Source organism: Azolla caroliniana, unplaced genomic scaffold, assembly GCF_043228905.1.
Source record: "Azolla caroliniana isolate FFs.n. ecotype wild unplaced genomic scaffold, voAzoCaro1.0.p SCAF_17, whole genome shotgun sequence".
Taxonomy (NCBI): domain Eukaryota; kingdom Viridiplantae; phylum Streptophyta; class Polypodiopsida; order Salviniales; family Salviniaceae; genus Azolla; species Azolla caroliniana.
The window spans coordinates 2532157-2558553 of NW_028230452.1; the positions used below are offsets into that span (position 1 = coordinate 2532157).

The window sequence follows — 26397 nt, forward strand, 5'->3', positions numbered from 1 at the left end:
TCTTGACTTTTCAATGCTTTAATTAATTTTGTTCAACTTCACGTCTTATCATGTTGAAGTGCCTTGCAACGTCTCTATCATAGCCAATGCCATCAGCTCGCACATCTTTCATTCATGGAAAGTATCAAAATTTTATCCCCTACTTTGTGTTTGTGTCTTTGTAGACATATGACTATAATACTCCAATGTTTAGCTTTTAGAATGTTCAATGCTAAATTTCATGGAGATATACAATGATTCATTTCTATGATTTTTTTAGTCATTCATCAATGCATCTGAGTTAAGAGTAGAGTGGCATGTTGTGTATGTTATGCATGAAGTAAGTTTTGTATAGCACAAATCAACAACATATGTCTATCTTTTGTAATTCTAGTTTTTACAAAATCATTGTTTTTAACAAGTATATTTGAAGCATGAGCAAATTTCCATTGTCCATATGTTCATTGGTGGGTGGATTGGGAGGTCTATAACCTTTTTCTTTGGTTGTATTGGTGGTGTATAGTTCAACTACTCGATAAATTAGAACTAGAATTTTATTTCAGCTTCTGATCAAGGATAGGGGTAACATCTATTTGGGCATAAGATGTATTGCTACAATACATAATATATAGGTGATGGGTTTTTTACACATCACCTAGCAAAAATATTGGATAAGATATTGTTAAAACTAGCAAAAATTCACATGGAAGTTGTCTTAGAGGAAAGTGTACTCAAATTAACTTTTGTTGTTGGCACAACGACGTATATTTAAGAAAAGTTAATCGGCAAAACACTTTTGCATGTTGTGTTGAGAGAGGTTATCAAGAAGCTTCCCATCCCCATTGGAGGATTCAAAGAAACACTACAATATAGAGGGTCATTCCCAATAATTGGGTCCTTGAGAAGACCCCTATCACCGTGATTTAAGAAACACTACACATTACAAGAGTTGTAGATGGTTCAATAAGCTTCCATAATAATAGGGCTCTTTGTAAGGAATACTTCTCCTTGGATTTTAGAAAGCACATTGTTGAGAATGCAAGCCAAATTATATTTTACTTGGAACTCTATACAGGTAGAATGTTAATAAAAATGAAACATTGAGGCACATATTGAAGTTGGCTTTGTTCTTAGAGATGAACATACTTAAATCATTGGCTTTTGTCATAGGTTAACCTAAGGTCTCTTTCAATAATTCTAGGGAAAAGTACCAGGATACCCCTGGAAGTTCGTCTATTTACCAGACTACCCCTATGTCCAAAAAATTACACTTTATAAAGTAATTATACACTCAAATCTACAAGCCCTATTTACCAAAGATGGAAGAAATGGACCCGAACTAGCCCTATTTCCCAAAGATTTGAGTGTATAATTACTTTATAAAGTGTAATTTTTTGGACATAAGGGTAATTTGGTATATTTGGAACTTCCAGGGGCATTCTAGTAAATAGACGAACTTCCAAGGGTATCCTAGTACTTTTCCAATAATTCTATTACAAAGTCAAATGACTGACAATTCCAACATGGCCTATAACTCAAATGGAACAAAATTCCTTTATTTATATAATCTTTCTTGCTTTTATTTCTTTGCATCGACGCAATCTTAGGGTTTTGTCTAAGGGGTGTAGTCATACTTTTGTAATGAGGTTTTAAATCATTCATTCCACCATAAGTTTGGTTCTCTTATGTAAACTTATCATGCATTTTATAAAGAGTATTTTGACAAAAATAAACATACATGGAATCTTTGGACAACCTTTTGAAAAACCAAATGACCTACTCCATGTAATTAAGAGGGTTTGGTATAGAGCAAATTACCAAACTAGCAGAATTGGCTTAAGACTAAGATTGCATAAGAGTTTTAGAGCAAGTTTATTTCCACAGTTTTAGTCTATTGGACATCTTTAAAATTAGATGAGAACTCATCCAATTTGTAGGTAGCTAGTAATAAACAATTTCATATAGTAGCTTATTCTATACTCAATAATGGTATGCTCTAAAATATTACTCAATAATGGCATTTTCTTTTGTCTCCATGAGATACCCACGCTCAATGAGGTCCTACTTCATGTCATTCTTCCACTAATGGATTGGCTGGCCCCTAATCAATGGATATTAATGGATGTTAGTAAAACTTCCTCTCTTTCCTCATCTATCAAATACACCTTGCTATTTTTCATTATATGGCATGCATGCAAATATACAAAGAAGAGGGTAATTATTTAATCCCAAGACAGTGGACCACCTTCATGAGAAAGAAGAGTTCACTTGGGTTGATGCATGACCCTGCCATCTCCTTTGACAATGACCTTACCCAGATACAAGGTAGTATACATCCTCAGTTATTCAAGGATATACAAGGGGAAGAGAGAGAACCATCAATACAACTGCATCATAATAGTTGGAACGGCTATCGACTAGGGGCCACAGCCTACAAGTCCAATGAACCAGAGATGCCTCTCACACCATGCAAATCGGAGGTCTCAGAGGGTTCCGACATCATCCAAAGTGTATCATTATCATTAATAACACATAAGCGAGCAATTAAGTTCAAGTTGTGTTTCTAGGATTGCAATGGATCGTAACGAATTCTGAAGTACATGATATTCACTATCTTCAATGCACCAACTTAGATGTCTGATATCTCATCTTATAAATGGCACCACTAGTGAGATACCAGTAGTGAGATTCTGTTATTGTGTTGAGCTAAACCATAGAATCCTTGCAACTCAATGTTAGTGAAGACTCCCTTCCAAAGTACAGTATACATCGGACATCCAAGAGTCTTAGGGTCATTATAATGTCTCCTTTTACATGGGCAAGAGCAGATAATCTACTAGACATGGAGAGACTATCAACTCTGTGGTATGGCCATGAGTCTCAGCAGGATAAACGAAATACTAAGATATAATATGATGCAGATACATACTTAAGCCTAGGAGGTGGTAGATGTGTATATGCATGCCTAATTCCACGAAGAGCAACAAAATTGGTCAGATAGCTCATCTTTAGATAAAACTGCAACATATACATTGAATATCATATGAAATAAGAAAAAATTCTGAATATTAACACATAATTTACTGGTGATGGTCAGCAGTCTTTTCCATTTCGAAACGCTTGTATACTGCATTTCCATTGTTTTTCTCTATTCCTTTATTGGTTCTTACCTGAGAAAAATGCAAAAAAACTAAATTCCATATAATCTAAAATGAGAACCGAAACATATACGTCAGATAGGCATCTCTTATGTAGTTGTCACTCCAAACACTACAACATTTCATGTACAGCATCAAGATAGAAAATGACAATGATTCATTGGTGGTCCAAATCCATTGGCAATCCCACATCTGAGAAGACAATGCATAGAGAAACGTTTGTCAGAACATATATCACTCTTCTGAGTTCTTAAACTATGCTTTTTCATTAAAAATTTGAACCATATTTGATTCTCAACAAAAAAATTGTGAGCTACAGGTCAAAACTGTGTACTGTATTCCTTTCGTTCTATAATCACCTCCAAGTCTTGTTAGTGTAACTACAAAATCTACAGCATTTCATAATAATAAGGTAATGTATAGCTCCCTATGCTACCACATGAAGGATAGAAAGGATAAAAATTCCTGGGTGCTCCAACCCAGTAGGAAGTTCCACATCACATAACACATTCAAGAATGTTTTTTTTGTCAATCAAGAATATGATCTCTTAAATTTTGTGATTTGAAATTCATTTGTTTTCGACCAGTTCTTAATCATTTGCATCTTCATTAAATGGTCTGTACCATTTCACGTTCTGAACAAAAAACATCATCTGCTTCAGGCTTAAATCTACAAAATATATGTCCAAACAGGAAACATTATAAGCAGCTCCAAGGTATGTTCCTCGTCACAAAGTACATAATCGCATCTAACTTCCCTCTTTATTTCATCTTACCAATTGCATGAGAAGCATACAACACACTTAACAAACATGTCAGGGTCTGAAAACTGTCTGCGAATCCCAATGAAATTAAGAGGCTTGCATGCTCACTGCTGCTGCCCGATGCCTTTTTCTCATCTAAGCCTTCTGGTATTTATCAATATATCCCTGGGAACAAGAGATATAATCTCATAAGATGCTCTAGTAGATAAGCATGATCTGTCAAACGAGTTTTCAAAGTAATAATTCAAGATTCAGGTTTACACTATCATATTCTACATTTTGCATATAGACTTGATGATATCAAAGGCAATTGGAACAGGTCAAAGCCCAGACTTAGAAGTCACAACCATTAGATTTCTTAAGCACTTTAGACTTCTAGAAAGAAACATTACTGTCTGAAATACCCAAGCTGTGGATGTGGTTAATTTCCTTGCATGCTCTTATGCATATCATTCTACATCACAATTCCTTAGCATCACTCTATTCTACTTAGTAAAAAATGAAGTGAGATTTCTTTTAATATATGTTTCATATTTCCTTACCCAATGGATGGGTGCAGCTATAATCTGTTAAAATATCATGCTTGCAAAATTTAGAGTAGGCTAAATCATTTCTGACTTGCATTGCTTCTTATTCCAATGCTTCTTTTCCTCCTACTGGCCTGCCCATGGACTTTATTCAACTACATCATATCATCCCTTTTACAGCCATTACCCATGCATAGGAAATTGAAGAATCAATATCACTTTGTACCTAATCTCTGTTATCAATAGCTTCTTATGTTTGTATCAAGCATTCCACGAAAACTATCCTTTAATGTGACCTAATGAGCTGGATTCTAAATCAATATCCAACAAGTATCATACAAGCCATGGTCTATGATATGCATACACTCAGACGCCCGTGATAGAGATAGCACACGAACATGAGAACAGAAGTAAAATAGTGGGATATGCTGAATGGCTGAGGGCAGCATGAAGAAGTATTGTCTAGAATGTGAACTGCCTCAAAATGGATGATCAGTTGAAGCATGCTTGATTATAACACACTTACCATTAAACTTGAAATGAAAAGATATTTCAGCCAAAAGTTTATTCCAAATAAAAATCACAAACCTGCACCAATTTCGAGATCTTAGATCGAGATGACATCATAAACTGATCAACTTTTTCCTGAGACTTAGGGATATGGTGACTCGGCAAAGCTATGGTAACTTTATCAACTGTTTTCTTGACAATGTTTTTGAATGCATCTTTACTCATGCGCCCTTCTCTCCATGTTGGCTTGAGCACTTCTTTCACATAACTGGCTACAGCAGCCCTGAGCAACTTTAAGCCACGGCTATTGCTCATTTTAGTTTTAGAGTGCCCTAGTGTATGCCCATCCTCAGCTCCTTCAGCTGTTTCTCCTGGACTCCAAATCCGATTATTATCATCTGGAGGACTAACATTCTCAACTATGCCAACAACTGGATCACCATCTGCCTCCACTGCATTTGCAGCATCTGTATTTTCAGGTCCTGAACTTGAATTCTCCAACCCACCAACGGTTTTTCCATCATTGATCATCTTACGAAAGGAATATGACATTGAGTTCAAACCATCAGTTACACTAGGCTTGATGCTGTCTGAAAGAGGATCATATTGATCACCGGAAGGAGATGATTCTGTTTTTGCTCCAGGAAGCTTAATTAAGCTTGATAGAGGTGGAATAGTGGTGAGAGTATAGGAATAAGGTGATGAGACTCCAGCAGCTGCTAATTCAGAAAACACTCCCGAAGACCAAGGTAATGACCAAGATGTAGTGCCTTTGGAGTTTTTGTAGCAAGAGTTAGCATATCCATCATCTGGAGTATGGTTTAATCCATTTGAGAAAGTAAAGCCCCTCGAGATATTGCTCAGACATGAGGACACATAGGAACTTTGAGATGAGTGTGCTGTCATTGGAAAGGCAGGACTGAAGTCATGTTGGACAGAAGATGAGATCAAGACTGCCTGATTCCCAGACATCTGACAGAGATCATTCTTCAGAATATTGGGAAATCCATGTATTAATAACCCTGCTTGAGAAGTTGATACAATTGAAGCTGGGCTTTCTTGGCCATGAAAATTGTAGGGCTTCAAAATATCTCCGGTTGTTAGGCCATGTGGTTGATCTTGAATCTGATTGACTAAAGGTTTGGAAATTTTCAGATTCTGACCATCATCATCCTGGCCTGTATTTGCATGATGATTGTGCAAAGGTTCCAGTGGAGTTGCATGACTGAATGGAGATAAATTACTAGAAGATTCAGGTGGTTGAAAAGAACTGGACTGATGGCAACTATAAGACCCACTGCCACTAGGAGTATGCTGGCAGGAAACTATTTGACCCATCGTGGACTCTATTCGATATTGCTTTTGTGCATTGATCTGCATTGACAATGATAATTGGGACATCTGAGTACCAGAACTTCTGGGATGAAATGGTGAGGCAGATGTACCATCATCAACCAAAGCCGCTCCTACGGAGCTTGGTTGTATAGAGATATCTACCACTGTTGGAGATTTTGCCATGGTAGATTTATCCTCCAGTGGTAGAACAGTTAAATTACATCCAAGCCTCGTCACTTTAGAATCTGCTTCAGACTTCTCGATGTGAGTATCAATTTTCATTCGTTGTTCTACAGTTGTTTCTGCTTTGACTTCTATGTTATTTAAGACATCATGTACAACCTTCCCTTCAGAATTATGGCAAACGGTTGGCATGTCTGGAAGCTCATATGTTTCCAGCTCTTCAATCGGAGTTGTCTCCCTCACTTCAGTGCAGGTATCTGGTCGTCCTGTTGACAATTCATGTGTTGTATCTGATCCACTGAATTGATTGTCTGGGCTGTCTTGATGATAAAACCTGCATGAGTTACCACGAAAACATCTTCCTCTTGCATAATTTATGCATATGATGGGCCCATTTCTCTTGACTCCTTTTTTTAGTCCATCTTGAAGATCTCTTGGTGACATCAGGCTATTGGTCCTGCACATGTACAGAACAACAAATCAAGAACTAATGTGGGTCTTAATAGAAGGAAGTTAAAAACCCATCATATTAAAACAGTTAGATTACAATGTGCCTGCTGACCTGTGCATTCCATTAATCGATGCTGCTTCAGAAGAAAGGCTAACATCCAATTTTACAGAAACTGAATCTTCCATTGGTTGGCTTCTGCTCCTGCTTCTGTTCGTCCATTTGCTTCCAGTTCTGCTACTACTTCTACTTCTGCTACTACTTTTAGTTCTGCTATTATACTCTCTCCTGGTCCTACTCCTTCCTCGCTTCCTACTCTGTTCAGAAGAATTCTTCTTCAGCAATCCCATCTCTTCAAAGTCTCTCTGTGGTTCACCTGCTCTCGGACCATCCAATCGTTTCAAACCCCTTGACAGCACACATTCAACACCATGCTCTGCTTCTAAATTGACATTTCCATCTTTTCCAATCATCTTAGCTCCATTAGCATCTTTTTCCAGTTTCTCCTGATTCAATCTTCCGCCTACATCCAGGTCTAGATTTTGTGATAGTTCTGAATCATCAGAAGCATCAGTTGTGTCACAAAGATAATTGTCTATGAGGCGACCTGTAATATTTCCAGCCAGATGACACTGTGCTTGCTTATCCCCAGCTAAAACAAGTGTGTTTCCTTGAAACTCTTTTTTATGCCTCTCTTCTTCACCTTGGGAAAAGTCAGAGAAGCTAGCTATCTTTTCTTCAGAAGGAAACCTCATCCTGGGCAGTTCATCTTCAGAAATATTCTCTGATGCCGATTCCAAAGTGGCTTCCATAAGATGTTCACTTGATTCCTTCTTCGGAGATGGCGACATAAGATCATCTGTTACATTTAAGCACAACCAAAATATTCTCATTACATCTCACATATATACTTGTACAATAATTACTCAAGTACTAAAAAGGATAATTCTCTATAGCTATCATTGGTATAAAACGCACCATCCATATCCATATCAGATATCACTGGAGATCCTGGGGGTTCTTCATCCTTTCCAATTATTTGCCTTTCCTTTTCAGTCCACCTGGTATTGAGTTCATGATTGGCGTGTTTATTTATCCTTTTATCAGCTTCTGTCTGTAACTGCAATTGAAGCCTTTGTTTTTTCCACTTGTAGAATGCCCGATTAATAACAGCTTCAGGATCCGAATCATTCTCGAACAAGAATGCAAATTTTGGATCTCCCGCATGCTTTGCACGGATGATGCTCTCATATCGGGGACCATTCCGCACTACAAACTCTGCCATACCTTCAATATTCTTTAGAATCTCCGGATCACTAGGCAATCGCGGAGAGATTAAAGTGGAAGCAGCATCCAATTCTGGATTGAGTATGTCAACATTGGGTTTCCTATCACAGAGGGGGGGAGGAGGGGGGGCAGTGGAGGGAGGCAGTGGCAGAGTATCGACTACAGGACTATACGAAACAGACGGTACAAAAGCTTGTTGGGGGGTCATGAATTGAAAAGGATAAGGACGTGGCACTGGAGTTGGTGGGGGAGGTGGATAGGCAGAAATTCCTCCATGTAAAGGATGTGTCACATATGGTCTCCCTGGCATAGGAGGGGGATCAAAAGGTCTAGGTATGTTCATGGATGTGTTCCATGGTATATTAATTGGTGGAGGTCCAAATGGCATCATTCCATTTGGCCTGATATGAGGATAATCTCTCCCAGAAGGAAACATTTCTCCCTTGAGAGCCCTTAGATATGAAGCATTGACTGATCTCACATATGGAAGTATGGGCTATTTATAAAACATTAAAAGTTTACTGATCTCTCATATGGAAGTATTGGCTATTTATAAAAACTTAAAAGTTTACTGATCTCACATAAGGATGATACATATTTTCGGTATATCAAACCCTAACATCCTTCAACAATCTCACATGTGAACGCACGTATGCAATCTCTCAGAGATACATCAACACCTAGAATCCTTTATAGTTTGGCTATCCAGCAAAGTCTGAGGTTTTAACCTGTAAATAAAAGGTATATAAATGACATATAAAACCTACAATTGGAAGTTATAAGCAATATGTCAAACCCTAAAATCCTTCGCTGGTCTCATATTATATAGAATAAATTAAGTATACATTAAACCCTGAAATGCTTCACTAGTTTAGCATTCCAGCTGAGACTTGAGGATAAAACTTGTAAAGTAAATGGGTCTGTGTCGTTTAAACAATGTCTACCTGATCTTCTGTGGTGTGATACAAAGCAAAAAATAAATACAACTCAGGCAGGGGTTCTTAGACAAAACAGAAGAAATTGATAATGTGTTTTCTTTCACTTTCTGTCAAAAAATCAGAATCAAAATTTTAAAGCAGAGAAAAACAGGGGGGAGAGAGGGGGGGGTAAGAACCTTAGGAGCCACGGAGAGGAGGCAGACACTTGTATGGATGATGATGCTGATGATGAAAGAAGAAGAAGAAGAAGAAGAAGAAGAAGAAATGAATGAAAGGAGAGAGGAAAAAACGAAAGAACAGAGAAAGACCTGGCAGAGAGAAGCATGAGCTGATTTGGGGTTGCAGAGCTTGCTTCACTCAAGTTCCCATGGAGGGAGAGAGAAAGAGAGTGTTCTCATGTTCTGCTTTTGCAACACATCAACAAATAGGCCTCTCTCGTTTGTTTCTTCTCTTGGCCAAAATGACTGAATTGATTGATTGAACCATGAACGAATGAATGAATGAATGAAGACTCTAGGGAATCCTTTCATTGGAATGAGTCGAATCGGTTTGGTTCGGTCGGCTCAGTTGGTTCGGTCAGGTCAGCCGGGTCGGGTCGGGTCGGGTCGGTTGGTTCGGACGGGCCGGTCGGACCGCCAGACCAAGGCTCAAATCTCTTCCGGCCTCTCTCCAGGCTTCGCACACCATGACCACGCTCTTTCATATCATGCCAGTGCAGCCCTCTCTCGTTACAACCCCATATACTCCATATAACTTGAATACGAAAAGGTTCGGTTGGTTCGGTCGGGTCAATTGATTCAATCGGCTCGGTTGGGTCAGCCGGTTCGGGCTGGCTCGGTTGATTCGGACGGGCCGGTTGGACCGCCAGCCCAAGGAACAAGTCTCTTCCAGCCTCTCTCCAGGCTACGCACACCATGACCATGCTCTTTCATATCATGCCAGTGCAACCCTCTCTCGTCACAACCCCATATACTCCGGATAACTTGAATACGAAAAGGTAACAAACAGTAATATTATGCACCTCTTCGGAGCATAGTTCCATCCATGCCCCCATATTCATTACAAGTATATGTATGTATGTGATCCATCTGTGTCCTCATATCCATTACAAGAATATGTATGTGATTGTACAACGTGCAAACAAAAATATACCTCTCGTTGTGATATATCATGTTTGAAATATATAGTTATGTCGCTTTTGGGAAGTTCGATAAAAATAGATAAAAAAAAGAAACTTCTCTTAGCATCCTTAAAAGTCTATTTAAATAAGAAGTTGTATCGCAATCCATTTTTTGTGATTGCTTCCATGCACATGCAACCACTATTTGATTTGATGGAAATACGAAAACACTAAGATATATCAAGCAATTGTATATATCGATAAGATACGTGCAATAGCCACGTGGATTTTTAAAACATGGTACCTCTTTGATAATCTATTAGGAGTTTTCTTATAGCTAAAGGTTGTGACTACTTCTACGAAGAGGTATAGCATTATACATGGACCATGGTAATGATGAAAATTTTATGTGTTCTCATCACATAGAGTCTTCTTGCAACACTTCGTGCGTTTATACAATGATTTTCCCTTTGAATTGAAACTCTTGTCTCATATGCACGTGAAATAAGCTAGTACCATAATTTATTTATTTTTTTCCAAAACAATATTCTTCATTAGTATAAACTAGTACAATAAATTAATGGCCACATACTCAATAGATAAAAAATCTCATGACATTAATACTCATATTTAGAGGATCCTTCTTATTTTGGCCTCTCTATAAGTATTGTTGATTGTCTCATCAAATTCCCTTTGTCACTTTTTCTCCGAATATCGTATTTGTTAGCCTTTGTTGTTGATTTGGCAACTTCCCATTATTTCTTGAATTGGTTAGACAATTTGAAACATCTTTATGCTTTTATATTTTCTTCTCACTGTTATCTTAATATTCATGACATTTCAATTGGTCAGACATTTTAAAGTTGACTTTGATGCACATTCATAACCATTACGTAAAACACTATATTTATATCATCCTCCTTATTTCTTTATAATCATTATCGATGATTATATCATTTTATTCGGCAAAATATTAGCATTAATTCATATTATATTAATATTACGTGCTACCCCTCCTTAATTTTCTTGACTTTCTCGAAGTAATATAACAATTCCTGGTACTTTGCCGATTATTTTCTTCAATCAAAGTAAAAGTTCGATCATTCATTTTGATTGCTACATACATTTCACAGAGTCATTGGGTAAGACAACTAGATGACACAATTTACATATAAATCACAAACTTGATACTTCTATTTGCATAATTTGATACTTGTCATTTGTGCATCGCATATAAGCCAAAATGAATCGACAAATCAAGATGAGTGCTACTTGTTGCTATCTTCCTGACAAGGATAAGGTTTTTGGTACTTGATTTTTATGTTTTGTACTATTCACAATTGAGTTTTACACTCTCTAATGTCACTAAAGAGTGATTCCAAGTGGTATCCAACCAAAGGAAGAGAAGAAACTAACGTTTCACTCATCGAAGAGTTCAGACAACCACATGGGTAGATGGAAAAACTATCTATCCAAGTGATAATTGTGCTTCAACTATATAAACCACTATCTTGCTTGTCCACATCGATGTTGTATGTCAACAACCTCGATCAAGTTAAACAGGTTTATGTCCAACTTCTCATTTGACCTAATGCCACATCAATGTGGATTATGTTTTCACATTGAATATGAACCATGCATAAATTTATAGAGAACTCAGATTTTCATGAGTATTCACAACTTTAAAGAGCATGATTCTCTCACTTTTGTATGTGAATGGTATATAAAACTAGAAAAGGTTTGATGTTTCTTAGTTTCATGATACCGATAATTTTGATGAAAGTTTGGGTTAAATTCATTTCATAAGGCTAACTGGTTTTAGGGCAACAAAGGTATTTGTATTTTCAATGGTATCGAAACATGCTTTGGTTGTTAACCCATAATTTTATTTTCTTTGAAAGTCGGCGTCTAATAAAAAGACGAATTCCCTTTGTCGTTTTAATACTAAAGATAATGACATGCTTATTATTCTAGTTCTTACGATGTGCAACAATTATTATAACTCGTCAAATTCAAGCAGATAATCTTATCGGATGCTTGATACTTTGGATACACATGATTCATATTTCTATTAATAATCTAATGAGAATATGCAATCTAAATCGAATATGTGATTTGACATGCAATCTAAGAATGATGCTTATTTCCTCTCAACCGACACACAACATTGATTACCATTTCGATTGATATGGTTATCTAAATATGCAATCTATTTGAAAATGTTTTGCATTTCGATTGAGATGCTTATTCAGGATTTTGAATATATGCACTAATTTTAGCTTCAACAGAGCATTGTTCGTGCTGTTTTGATACACATTCTTTGTCAAGCATGTGATCCAATGGAAATGCTTTGTATTTCAATTAATAAGCTGCTTATTCATTCTTTCGAAGAACCACGCCATAGCCCCTCCTCATATGTTTCTGGATGGACAAACTCAAACCAGTCCGTGGTCCTCCCAATTTTGCATGGCTTTTTTTTTCTATTCCTCTCTCTTTATACACCGAGTATTCTCTTTTTGAGATTTGTAATCTCCGAAGAAGGTTTTCATAGGGCTTTATCCTTCTCAGGCATCGTGTAAACACGAAGAGTTCAGGTTGTTAGCCCAAATGAAATGGTTAGACATCTTGGCTATCCATTGGGATGGAATGCAATAGGGAAACGAAAGGCTGAATGGGTTCTGCAAAAAGTGAGACAAAAGCTAAGCTATTGGAAGATTGCAACATGGCCACTCCATGTCAGATTGAGGATTGTGCAATCAATATTCATGGCTTATATGCAGTATTACTTAATTATGATTGATTGGCCGAAACACATGATACAAAAGATTAACTCATAAATCATAAGTAGCTTTTGGTCCTCTAAGCAGTCGCATAGAGGTATACGACTTTCATCACTAGAGAAGATATGCACTCCATGATTGAGTGGAGGGCTAAATTTTCTTAATTTGCATTTGCATATGTTGGCTAGAAAAGCTACTTTATTGCCAAAATTTGCTGAAAAAACATTGCCTTGGACAAGAATGCTATCTGATATGTTTGATCATTTGAAAACTAAGTCATTTGGCTCGTGGGAAACTAATCATTGGGATGTAGTGTTTGGAAAGCTTGACGGACACATCAAAGGTTGTCCGTTTAGCTCAAAGCTTCTAAAGCACTGGAAGGACGTATTGCACCACATAAAATGGAAAGGTAGGAATTCAGAATCAAGGAACTCTTTACGCCTCGAAAGCTTACACTGGAGTGCTATATTCCCATGGTCATTAGCTGAACAAGAGCCTAGGAAAGCTTATTTTTTAGCAAAGAAGGGGCTGAAATCAATTGCAGATGTGGTAAAGGACCAAGGTCACTTATTGCACTTCAATGACATGACATGTCGTTATAATCTTGGGCCACATCATCGCGTTATATGGAATCAAGTCACTGAGTTGGTGCTTTCCTTAATACCTATGCCACCTCTCAATGGAAATCGCAAGATTCAGGATTGGATGTTACAAAAAGGGAACATTGTTATTCCAATGCATAACATTACAACACATTCAATGTATATGTTGTTGCAACCTATCCCATGGTTTCACGAACATGCAAATGCATTATGGAACCTACACAAAACGCAGTCTTGGTGAAATAACAGGCTTGCAAGCTTATGGAGCTCTGGTTTTCCACTTAAGCAACGGGTATTCCTATGGAGATGCTTATTGGGTGTGCTCCCGACTAGGTTGAATCTTCAAAAGTGATCGATAGCCTCGCCGCATTGTGCAAGATGTGGTGGACGATTGGAAACAGTCCCACACTTATTATGGACTTGTTCATTCACTACAACATTTGTACAAAGACTAAGTGCATCTCTTTATCACAGATTTCTTGGCCAAAGGTTTGGTAAACACTTTTGGATATTTGGACAAATTCTATGCACCCTATCCGACAATGCGTATTTTCTCCAATGGACATGATTTTGGGCACTTTGGACCATTTGGACAGCCCACAATAATAAGGTCTTTGATCGAAGCCAATTGCATGAAGTTAGCTTCTTTAAGTAATCCCTCGGGCAATCTATATTTGATTGTCTGCAACTTAGAGACATCATGCTCCAAATTTACAACCATTGCTTTGAGTGCTTTTAAGCTCTTTAGTGTCTAATCGACACTTCTATATTTTTCTTTATTCTTTGTGGGTTTTCACCTCACTTTGAGGTTTCCAACTAGTAATAAAAGTGTTACTAAAAAAAAAACACAAAGAATTATCTCTATCATTCGCAGATTATACAGTAATTCTGATCACAGGTTGCTGTTCGAAAGAAAAATAGCAAATACATGTATGTTATGGTAATGCAAGTCTTTTATTTTGCATAACGACTCCTCTTGCATCTGAACCTGGAACAAAAATCTTGGTTTAACAAGCATGTCAAGGAAAAAGCTTAGTTTTTATACCTGCTGGAAGGAGGGATACAACTACTTCAAATCTATTTAAGCTCTATTTTCTTCAAGAAAGAGCTTTTGTAGAAAATTTGGAAATTGGTCACTATGGAGCAATTGAATACCATTGGAAGAGAGCTCACAATGGGCTCTCAGGCTTCAGCAAAAGAGTTTCTTGAACTCATTAAGGAGATCATTGAGGCCAAATCAAAGGACCAAGAGGAAAGGATAGTCATCCAAGAAGTTGGGATGCTGAAGAATAAAATTTCTGAACCAGATGTGCCTCGAAGAAGAATGAAAGACTATATAATTCTGCTTTTCTATGTCAAATGCTTGGACATTAAATACAAGCTGTGAAGATGACCCATGAAGATAATTTGCTGTTGAAAAAAGCTGGATATCTTGTAGTGACATTGTTCCTTAATGAGGACCATGATCTCATACTTGTAATCATCAACACCATTCAGAAGGATCCGAGGTCAGATAATTTCCTAGGTTGTTGTGATGTCCTACAGCTGCTCATATAATAATAAATGAAGAACAAATTCCAGCTGTCTTGCCCCAAGTACCAGATCTATTGGGACATCAAAAGGAGATTGTTCAGGAAAAGACAGTCATGGTGTTGCATAGATTCCACTAAAAGTCTCCATCAACAGTTGCACATTTGATGCTGAAGCTCAGAAAGGTATCGAACTGAGTTTGCATCAATAGTCGTGTCCTTATATGTTTATGCAATGATTGGTCATAGATTACCTGATTTATATGTAATCTCCTTGTTCCCTTTCAAAAACGTGAAATGGAAGTGTAGAATAAATAAAAATGTAAAGCATTATACAGACACATAAGGTACAGTATGGAAGTGGAGCTTCATTTAGGTATTTATGGTATTTAGGGAGTTTTTCTGAAAATTTTGGGAACTACGATCAAAACAAATATTTGGGTGTTCTAGTTGCAGGAATATTAGAATCTGTATCAAATTTTCTGGAGTGATTTTACCCAATATAGTGGACGAGAGAGAAATGAGGTGAAAAAAATATCAACGAAAATATTTGTACTTTTTCACGCATTCTTTTTATGAGTAGCAATACGTTTTGTGTTTGTTTTGACTGAAACCTTCACAGCACTTTCATTTGGGTTTGAGGATATAACAGGTTTTCCTGCTTCACTGGTTTCAACGCATGCGTGTATATGGTTTATTATTGATTACAGATCATGTGCGTAAATGATCCAAGTGTGATGGGTGCATCTTTATGTGCTCTTTTTTATCTCATCTCAGGGGATATATACTCGTATAAGAATTTGACCTCTCGGTTCGTCAACATTTTGAAACAAGTGATTGAGCACAGGTTACCTAAACCATACAATTACCACAGTGCTCCAGCTCAATTTATACAGGTATTCTTATAAAAACGGCATTGAGTATATTATGAGTGTGGTATATTTACATCTTGAACATCCAATCTTCTTATTTCAGATAAAATAGCAGAAAATTCCGGTGTTACTTGGAGCAGGGGATAAGAAAACAAGTGAGGATATGTACAGTCTTCTCATGATGTACTGAGAAAAGCAGAGAAAAATGAAAACATTAGAAATGCATTAATATACGAGTGCATCCACACAATTACCTCCACTCATCCCAATACCAAACTTTTAGAGACTCCAGGTGAAAACATATTTAGATAGGGTAGAGGTTGGGTATGATATGCAAGGTTTTTCTTCTTCTGGTTGTGAACTCTGCTCAAACCTTAAGAGAGTCTGGGGTATAGATGTTATAACTTGCTCACATCACAAATGCAATGTGTTTTCTCTATTGTTGGCAGGACCCAGATGATACATTGAAGCGGCAAACTTTGGAACTTCTGTACAAGATGACAAAGTCATCAAGTGTAGAGGTTATTGTTGATCGCATGATCAGCTATATGAAGGGGTTAACGGATGAACATCATACTCGATGCATAGAATTAACTAAGTGCTTTCCACCATGGAATCAATGGTTTATGCAGGTACATCTTACATGGGACTTTCTCTTCATTAACTTTCCCACTGGATATTACTTATTACTTCTGGCGGACGATGAACCGAGTGTTTGAGCATGCAGGTGATCTTGTACCTGTTAAAGTAGCACATGATTTGATGAGATTAATTGCAGACAGTGCTGGTGAAGAGGATTAAGATGCTAAGAGCTAACTTTGGTTTCCTGCAGTATGTATTACTCATCAAAATATTTGTTTTGTTGCCTAAACCAAATTCTTGGTGTAACTCAAGCCCTCATTCCCATCAAGGAGGGGAATCTAACCATAAAATTCTTTATGCATCCCAATAGCAATTGTGAACATTCTCTTGGGTTCTGTGGCATGAACACTAGATTCTTGATGTTAATATATATTAATGTGAAATATTTTTGAATTTAAATATATTATCTGTTTATGTTTCTTCCTATTTTATGCTTAATATTTCTAAGAAAATTGGCGCTGGATGACACACACGCTGCAGTACATATGGTGGGTTTGAAGGTGTGAATTTTGATTTAACATGGCTTTGTGACTGGAGTCAGTCATTGTGTTTGCCCTTGAGAAGTTATGTGAGGATTTTTCTTGGGGAAGAGGTTTTTGGACTAGACACTGTCCTTATGGTTAAGACCTTCCTATTTTAGTGATGCATTGATAATACTTTTCGTATCAGCTACCTTTGATTTGAGAGGGGATTGCTGGGATTGATCCTAAACACAATACTTGGAAGTATCTCCTACTCACTTTCACGATATAAAGGGGATAATGCATAACATTAATGTCATTTTGATGTTCTTGTGTTTTCCATCTTTCCTTCCTATTACTCTTTAGTTATCCACAAATTTTTACAATGATAAAGGACTGTAGAAGGGATGATATGGATACTTTTTTTAGGTGTTTCAATATGGTCAGCTTTGCTGAGCTAGTAGATTTTTTGAAATTGATGTGTGTATGGTTGAATTTAATGCCCAAAACAAACTGTATTTTAGATTTTGTTCACTTGGCCATAAACAGAAATTCATTGTTGGGAACTAATTGGAAGTCACTCCTGCAATGGAACATTGTTCTCTCTCATTTTACTCTGGTTTTTTTAATCTAGTGAAAACAGTCTTATTATTGGTAAATACTAATTTATCACGAGCTCAAAGTTTCCTTATCAAGCATCGAAGGGTTGCATCATTAAAACAATGCAATGCTAAGAATAAGGGATTCTTCCTAGTAGCATTTTACACACTGAAATGATTCATCAAATAAGGGATTCTCCCTAGTAATCTTTCACAAAATTGCCAAATCAATACTTTCTTGAACTTTTGTAGAATTTTACATACTGAAATGATTCATTAAATAAGGAATTCTCCCTAGTAATCTTTCACAAAATTGCCAAATTCATACTCTCTTGAACTTTTGTAGATATGTGTTAACTCCATGCCTACCATCAAATACAAAAGCCTAATATGACACAATCCTAATAAATTAGAAAGAGGAAAATGTCTAATGAGCAATCAAACACTTATGTGGTGGAAAAGAAGCAATTACTTGTTGCTAGTCCATGTCTCTTTAGTGTCAATCCCAAAGGTAAACCCCCAATCAATACTCTCCAAATGAGGTCCTTTGCTAAAAGTAACAATTTAGAATGCCAACTAAGTACATTTTAAGATTTGCCATTAAAGAGAGACTCAATGGAGCAATGGTATAAGAGATTGGTTACTTGTAAAAACCAAATTTGACATCATAAACATCAATCAACCCATGTTTGCTCTTTGGTTTGTATAGATTATACACTAAGACACAAACAAACACATATAATATAGATTGTCTTAGCCAGGCATGGTTGTCTTTCTCTCCTTGGCTAAGACAATTTATATATCTATCTTAGTATGGATAATGCATGCTTATCTTTCTCTCATTGATTAAGACAATCATGTATGTCCATTAGTACATGGGTAATGCATGTTTATATTTCTCTCATTTGACATGATATTGGTGATAAATGCAGTAAATGAGCAAGAGTTGGGGAGAGTTAGGAGGGTTATTAGAAGTCATTGCAAGCATCATTTATGGGAAGCAAGGATGCCCAATCTCCCATAACCAGTTGAGCTTTACATCGACAAGGTAGTAGATTACATCACATCTAGTGACAATGAAGGAGTTAACATATTACATATACCTGTCCACACTCTTATTTATACTAATGACAAACTTAGCTTCTAAATCTTGGGTTTCAACTCTCAACATCATCGCAATTCCCTATATGGTTTTTGTGGTGAGGAAGGGCACATGTATAACACAACCATATGGGCTCAAAAGCTCATAGATGATACACAGTAAAGCCTCTAGCCCAAATGAGATCATCCAAGCTAAATTGGCCATATCTCCCCATGATGGTAAAATCACTATCCCAAACGGTGAGCCTCATCGACCATATCCAAACCTTGCCAACCTTGATAATTACATGGAAGGCATTTGAAGCATCGAACAAAGTGGGGACAATAGAATATGGAGAAGTATTGTGATACTCATAGATGATGAAATGGTTCAACAACAATAACTTTGGCATCGAGAATTTGCCACCTGTTTGAAATTGTACAACTCTCCAAATTTAAGAATGAAACAAAGTATTGCGGCATGCAAGGTCTATACCTAAAAGACTTGGATCACACCAAGGGAGGCTATATTGCTAGTGGGAATTAACCTACTACTCTTCATCACCATTCGAGAAGTGATGGAGAATGTTGACGTTGATAGCAGACAACCACCCAACACATATGCAAATAGGTTGCGTGCCTCATTTGAGTCTCATCGTCTAGTCCCTAAAATTGGATAAACGAACTTGGTGTATAACAAACCATGCACTAAACAAGATAGGCATCCAAAGATGCCTACCCACCCCAAATTCGGTCCCAAAAGAGCTTCACTTCCTCTTAACAGTCACTCACTGGGTGAAGATGGTAAAGCACGATGACAGACTTCAAACGTTTGTTTTCCATGGGGTAATCCAAAGGGCATGAAAACAATTCCTAAAGGTTCCATTATTATGCTAAAGGATCAAAACCACCAGGGAGAGAAACACATAGCAGGTAAGTTATATACTTACCAAGGCCAAATTCCTAAAACCCTCCCAAAACCCTTGGTGGCCAAAACCAATACCTTCTTGAAGAGCAAAAAGAAAAAACTAAGGCGAGAAAAAGATCCGTGGGAAGTAAGGTTCTTTCATTTCATTATTGCCTCTGTTCTTCTTCTTCTGATTCTTCTTCTTCTCCTGCGCCGCTCGCAACCTGCAAATGCAAGTCACAAACCACCTTTGATTCCCTTCAGCAGCTATACATCTCCTTTCTTTCTCTCTCTCTCCTCTCTCTGTTCTCCCCCCTTGAGGCATCCATCCTCACGGTAAGTTTATTTGCCCTCGATTCCTTCTTGTATGCTTCTCATTCAATCCTTTTATGGGGTAATCTGTGGCTACGTAGGTTTTGACAAGAAATTTTGTGAACTCTAAACCTATTCAATCCCTCCTCGGCTCTTTTGGATGGTTTTGGGTCCATTCATTGGTGTTCCCCAGACCCACTTTTTTGTTGGAATCCTGGAACTGAGTCGTAATTCATTACCTTTTCCTCTTTGCTATGGCATTCAAAAAATTTCACTCACCATGGTTAATTCTAAGAAGTTCCTGCTATGAACGATTTCAGGTTTCAGTTTTCTGCTGCTGTGGACTTCATAACAACGTAGAATATTTGTTTTAGTATCAATCGCCGATGGCTACCGCTGAGAGAAGGTGATTTTCCCATTCTACTAAGGATAAGACATGGTATTTAGTTGGCTCAATCATGGGTTCATATAAAAACTAATAAAGAACCAGCTATCATTTATTTGAATACGGTGGCATAAACATACACATAACTACATTATTAGAGGTTAATTATGTCAAGAGTAGGGTTGCTATGTATAGCTATTGGATGGCTTCTGGTTTGAAGGCCATAGTCCTGGATGACCATGCCGAAGTCTACCACTCATATGGAATGAATCATAGATTATAGACTGTGTATTGATAAAATGGATGACGGAGAATAGAGTGCACAATGATGTCTAGCTCATTATGTATCAACAAAAATTTCTGCCAGATAATATTCATCCATACATTGGCTGGCTAAAGGAAGTGCAATAACTAAGAGGCCTACTCTAAAGCTGTTGGAATATCCAATAACATTTATTGAAAGGTCACCCCATGTCTTTGACATTCAATCTATATCTAGCACAGCTATTAGAGTATAGAGACAATGAATTTGTGTTGTTTCTGAGTCTTACAGGCCATATTTGGCTTCCCAAGGAGGTATTATATATACCTAGACTTAATTAATCCTGAATATTACAAAGTAATGCATTTTCTCATAATGCAGGGATGTCAGTGTCTGTTTATGTAATTTTTTACCTCAATGACATGGAAAATCATATGTGATACCCCTTCTTAATTCTGATGGAATAAAATCACGCAGAGTGGGCTCTGCTCGGAGAGGAATGACACTACTTGGGAAAATTCCAGCAGCTCCAAAGCCTATCAATTTGCCCAGCCAAAGGTTTAATTCGATAAGTTCTCGATTGATTGCTTCAATGGCCAATATTTTCTTTATTTACAGCAGGAATGTTACTGTTGTAGGTTGGAGAATCAAGGACTTGTCCCACATGTGGAGAGGTATGTATGTATGTGTCTTTTTCCATTGCATTTTCCAGAGCCAAGAAATTGAGATCAGATATGCAATTTAATTTTTATGAAATTCTTAAATTTGGACAAAAGCTTGGGGCAGGCTTTTTACATTTTTCGAAGATGGTTAATATTTCAGGGGAACATTCAGTTGGGGGGGTCTTGCTGGACAGCTAAATTCTTCTGGTTCCAAATCTGCAAACACAAATAAGAATGAAAATGTTACAAAATCGGAAAATGATTTGGCTTCAAATAAAAAGGGAGAAGGCTTGGTTGAGAAGAATACTCAACATCTACCTACGGAGAGCAATACCTCGCTCCCTTCCTCGGCTTTTACAAATCGATCCGATGTTACCAGCAGCATTTGTTTCAATTCAGCAAGCACTGAATCTTTGGATGGTGACATAAAGGTGTACCCTGGGTCTACATCGGATGATGATTCCAGAAGTTTAACTAAGAATGCAAAGAGCCCCACTCATTCAACTTCTGGTTCCGAAAATACCAGCATTGGTTTGGACAATGCTAACAAGGTGAGGATTCATGCTGTTATTCTAACTGATAGGATTGTGACATTTTCTGTTCATATGATCACATTTATTCTTCCTCTGATGAAAGCAGTTGGAGGACCCTGCAAAATCGCATGCATTTGCTCCTAATTGTTTTGCTGATGCCTGGGTACAAGGACGCAAACAAGTTTCAGATCCAGAGTCTCTTCTGAGTGAGTCATTCTGTGGATTGTCTAATGTAAATCATTGTTATGTTTCACTTATGTGTTGGGTGATTCATTATGCAGACAAAGATGAAGGTAAAAGCGGTGACTCCAAGCAACCTACAGGCCCAGGCTACTCTTGTTATACATACAATAGTTACCCTCATTTCTTAATGCCCGGTATGCCTTATGCCCCTGCGACTTACAATCAACATCATGGACCTTATGGCGTGTCAAGTATGCCATTTTACAGCGATGCAAAGGGCAGGGAGGTCGTCATAATTCACATGTATGGAAATCCTGGTTTTTATGGGGGCGTTTTTCCTCAGCCGGGATTCTCAGAGCATTATAGCAGGCCTCTCATGTATAGTCAGTTCCCTCTGCAATTCGGGCAATTCGAGCCGGTATTTTATCCTGAACATGAAATGGGAGATGGTGCATCACAAAGCACAAACCCTCCTTTCTTTTGTGAGCAATCCGAGTTTGCACAATATGGGCATGAAAATTACAATGATGAATGGGCAAAAGAGAATATGGGCAAAGATACACACGTTGGTGAGGCTGGATTGCCTGCTCCAACTTCTGCCATTAAAATTATGCCTCGTTTGCATAAGCATAGCATGACAAAGAAGGCAGGGAGAAGCCATTGGAATGTTAAAGGAATTTGTACAAAGCCATCTGATGTTGTGTCACTACCTGGGAGAAGGGTTACTTTGCTGACAAAAGTGTCTCAGCATGAAATAATCATTGACAGTCTCTGTAAAAAGAGTCAAGATAGTGGAACTGAATCACCAACAACGACCTTGGCGAATCTTCCAGTGTCCCCTCACTTTGGTAAAGAAGCTCAGGAGGATGAGGGCATGGAGAAAGCATCGACAGGAACTTCTGTTTCTGATAAGGCTGTTGATGATTGTGCAATACCAAGCTTAAAAAGTGAAGTCTATCTACCCCAAACAGGTGCTCCAAAAACCATAAGGGAAACTGCAGTTGCAAAAACAACATGCCATACCTTAGGTGAGGACAATATTACTCATGTTCCCTCTCCTGCACTAGCAGAGATCCATGTTGATGAACACTCTGTCATTTCTTCTAAGATTTTGTCTCCTCTGATTTCCCCTGGTTCTGTACTGGATAGTTCAAGTAATGATACAAAAGGAAAAACATCCCAAGAAACTGGTCCTTCTAAGGATAAGGATTACTTTATTGATTGTATACAAAATCCGAAAGATGCGTTGGATATGGATAAACAGAAATGTAGGCAAAGGGGAATCAATGCCCTAAATAGAGATGGGGGGAAACGAGAATATAAACTGTTCACTGCCAAGTCTAAAATGGGCCGTAAAGTGTTCGTGGCCAAAATCCAGAGGTCCGATTTAACCAAGAAAAGGAATAGCATTGATGGCAAAGTTCTTTCTAAGACCCAGACTTCAATAAGTGAGGTTATATCTCAATCAACCATGTGTTGTAGTGGAAGTCTTCCATCAGAGAAGCCGGGAAAGGAAGGTTGTGGTTCCAAACCAGTAATGGCAGCTATGCCAGCCAAAGGATGGGCAAAGAACATGAACTTATCGAAGGATAAAAAGTCATTTTTATATAATTTATGTGGTTCAGATTTGCCAAGTTTATTGATTCCTGATGATCAAGATAGGAATATCAAGCTGGAAAAGGCCTCAACAACTGGCTCTTTAACTGATTTACATGTGGTATCAGATGAATCAACAGAATGTGGGAACGAAACACAGAATTCAACAGAATATGATAGACAAGTGGAGAGGCGTAATAATAATAAATATCTGAAAGAACGGGGTCCAAATACTTCTGTTCTTGTGCCTGGGAATAGGAAATGGGGGTCTGAGAGGTTTGCCAGGAGAGTGAAGGTGGAAAAAAAAGTTTTTGTGCCCAAAGGTGAGAAGGTTCTGAAGCATAACATTGTGGACATTCTGAGGACAGATGCTATAGAAATCCAAGAATTGACGAAGGAAATCATTTTACCACAAACATTTATTTTGGAAGCCACCACGAATGCACAGAGTCTAGTAGATGGTTGCAATAAACAAGATCTCCTGAACAAGGTGGAAAATATTGTTGCTATTAGTGAACCTGAGGGAATTGATGCTAAACTTCAAAATTGTTCCTCAGGCAGTGGTATGCCTCTAGTTGAAGACAATGCATTTCCTGCTGATAATTTATGCCCTTCAATTTCTTTGGATTCCCATGCACTTAATGCTCAATCTAAAAATAGAGAAAAGAAAAAAGTTCAGAAAAAGGCTGTTCCTGTAAGTGGTTGTAATGAAAACATAACAAAATCTGGGACAAGACAGAATCACTCTGAAAATGAAATTGAAGATAGTGGACATGAAAACAAGAAGGCTCAGAAAAACAATGCATTCGGTAGTGGCTCTTATGACACCAGTATGAAACCTAATAAAAGTCGGAAACACTTGGAGTACCAGGTGAAAGACAAATGTGGACAAACTAGAGCAGACAAAAATGACGTTGAAATTGTTGAATCGGGTGATAGTCATGATCATTTAGAGAATCAGGTTAAAGCTAGGGTTCAGCATGAAGATGACACATCTTATCAAACTCCAACAGAGTGGAAACATGAAGTGCCAGATGCATTTTCTAGGAAATGGGAAGTCAAACAGCCTGTTGGAAAGACTAACATGAACCGTAAAATATTTATGCCAAAGATCCAAAAGAATTTAAGACAGATTTATGCTCCTAAAAAAACTATCAAACTTAGCTGTATTGATGTGCCTCAATCAAAATCTGAAGTTTATCCGGTTGGTTTGGCCCCTCAACCAAGATCCAAAGTTTTTCCTGCTGGTGTGGTTTCTCTATCAAAACCTAAAGTTTGTCTCAAATATGTAGCTTCTCATTCAGAATCCAGCATCAAGACAGGACCAGGAAGTGCTTTGGATCTTAGGTTGGATATTTCTCACACTGCAAACTCTCTTGGTTCCTCTGCATGTGTTGGCCTTTCCAAGAACATCACAGAGGAGGAGGATGAGCGAAATGTTTGCTGTACATCAGTTGGAATGCAGAAGAGGCCTTCAGAAAATGATCAGCTGAAGGATCATGAACATGAATTGAAGGGTACATTACCACGGCTCCAGAAATGTGAGAAAAAATGGAGACCGAAATTGCCGAAGCCTTGATCTTCAAGCCAGCAGTGCAAGATAACCATTGCCCAGAAGGAACACTAAGTTCAGGGATCAGATAAGAGACTCTGTTCTGCTTGAAAGTAAAGGTCAATGGACGTTTTCATGGAGACCATCATGTCATAATGCACACCTGTTTAGGCTTTTTGCCATATTTATTTTCTAGAGACGTTGCATTGTAAAGCAAGAGAGGAGATTGTAGCCCTTTGTGTGAGAAATATTATGATGTGATTGGGTATAGAAAGTGACAGGAAAATGGAAAGAATAATCTGTACTACAGGCTGTGAACTGCACCATGGAATTTAACAAACAGGAAAAAAAAACAGGCTTTCCCTCGGAAAGTTAAAAACATGGAACGATTTATTTATCTGTGAGTGAGAATGGCTATGGAAATCTTGCAATGGCAGACATATATATGTGTATGTGTACCACAATTTATGATATCCTGGAGCTGTTCTGTTTAAGACATTAAATTAAGAACACACTAAACTGTCTCTTGTCCTGGAATCTATTTAAAATGTTTGTGTTGGTTAGCTGCAAGCTAATATTCAATTTATGTTGGTTATTGTATAATATAGTTTGCTATCAGACAGTTTGGCCGAGTGGTCTAAGGCGTTGGATTTAGGCTCCAATCCGAAAGGGCGTGGGTTCAAATCCCACAGCTGTCACTACTTTTTCGTTGCATATTTTGTTGCTTTTTACTTTATTTGCTTATATTGTGGCCTTTTGTTTTGTAGTTAATGTTTGGCATATTTGCTTATGTTGTTGCCTTCTGTTTTGTAGTTACTGTTTGGCATATTCTTGTTCATTCAAATATCTTCATCGTAGCTCTACTTAACTCATCAACTAACTGCATGCTCCATGACATTCTTGATTGAAGACCTCGATATGTCAACATTTTTTGCCTAGCCCCAGATTTTATTATTGATGGAGCCATGTTCATCTTTGCGGCTAGAAGCATACATTGAAGCCAATGATCCCAAACAAGAGACTAGATTCTTGTATATGCTAGAAGACAATGAAGTGGCAAAATCGGTAGTAGTTTCTATTGTTGGGTGCAAAAGGCATAAAAGTGAGAAGTACAATAGTCCAAAAAATATCAGAAATTTCTTCTTAAAGAAAGTAAAACAACACAACCAAGATAGACTAGATTGGCCAAAG

At 37.7% G+C, this 26397-nt stretch overlaps 2 protein-coding genes, 1 non-coding gene and 1 pseudogene across 6 annotated transcripts; 3 read left to right on the forward strand and 1 right to left on the reverse strand.

Annotated features, from left to right (window-relative positions):
• Window positions 1–3678: 3678 nt before the first annotated feature.
• LOC147852789 (uncharacterized) lies at window positions 3679–9563 on the reverse strand. Its single transcript, XM_087332950.1, has 5 exons — window positions 9438–9563; window positions 7883–8919; window positions 7019–7763; window positions 5017–6913; window positions 3679–4066 (listed from the first exon to the last, which is right to left on the reverse strand). Exons 2-5 carry the CDS (start codon window positions 8625–8627, stop codon window positions 4037–4039), a joined length of 3417 nt encoding a protein of 1138 aa, XP_087189076.1. The 5' UTR covers window positions 8628–8919; window positions 9438–9563; the 3' UTR covers window positions 3679–4036.
• A 4930-nt stretch (window positions 9564–14493) lies between these two features.
• On the forward strand, window positions 14494–16674 carry LOC147852790 (AP-4 complex subunit epsilon pseudogene; annotated as a pseudogene). Its single transcript, XR_015531249.1, has 2 exons — window positions 14494–16056; window positions 16136–16674. The product of XR_015531249.1 is annotated as an AP-4 complex subunit epsilon pseudogene (transcript).
• A 3184-nt stretch (window positions 16675–19858) lies between these two features.
• LOC147852791 (uncharacterized) lies at window positions 19859–25639 on the forward strand. 3 transcript variants are annotated; one of them, XM_087333220.1, is made up of 6 exons: window positions 19859–20057; window positions 20354–20439; window positions 21158–21238; window positions 21319–21354; window positions 21503–21893; window positions 21982–25639. In XM_087333220.1, the coding sequence occupies exons 2-6, from the start codon at window positions 20420–20422 to the stop codon at window positions 25231–25233; spliced, it is 3780 nt and encodes a 1259-aa protein (XP_087189346.1). In that variant the 5' UTR covers window positions 19859–20057; window positions 20354–20419; the 3' UTR covers window positions 25234–25639. The 3 variants fall into 3 exon arrangements, with proteins under 3 accessions (XP_087189346.1, XP_087189348.1, XP_087189347.1); XM_087333222.1 differs by lacking the exon at window positions 19859–20057 and having other exon boundaries at window positions 20142–20439; window positions 21982–22081; window positions 22157–25639; XM_087333221.1 differs by lacking the exon at window positions 19859–20057 and adding an exon at window positions 20241–20260.
• A 185-nt stretch (window positions 25640–25824) lies between these two features.
• TRNAL-UAG (transfer RNA leucine (anticodon UAG)) lies at window positions 25825–25904 on the forward strand. The gene has a single exon. It is a non-coding gene; the product is annotated as a tRNA-Leu (tRNA).
• The last annotated feature ends 493 nt before the right edge of the window (window positions 25905–26397 follow it).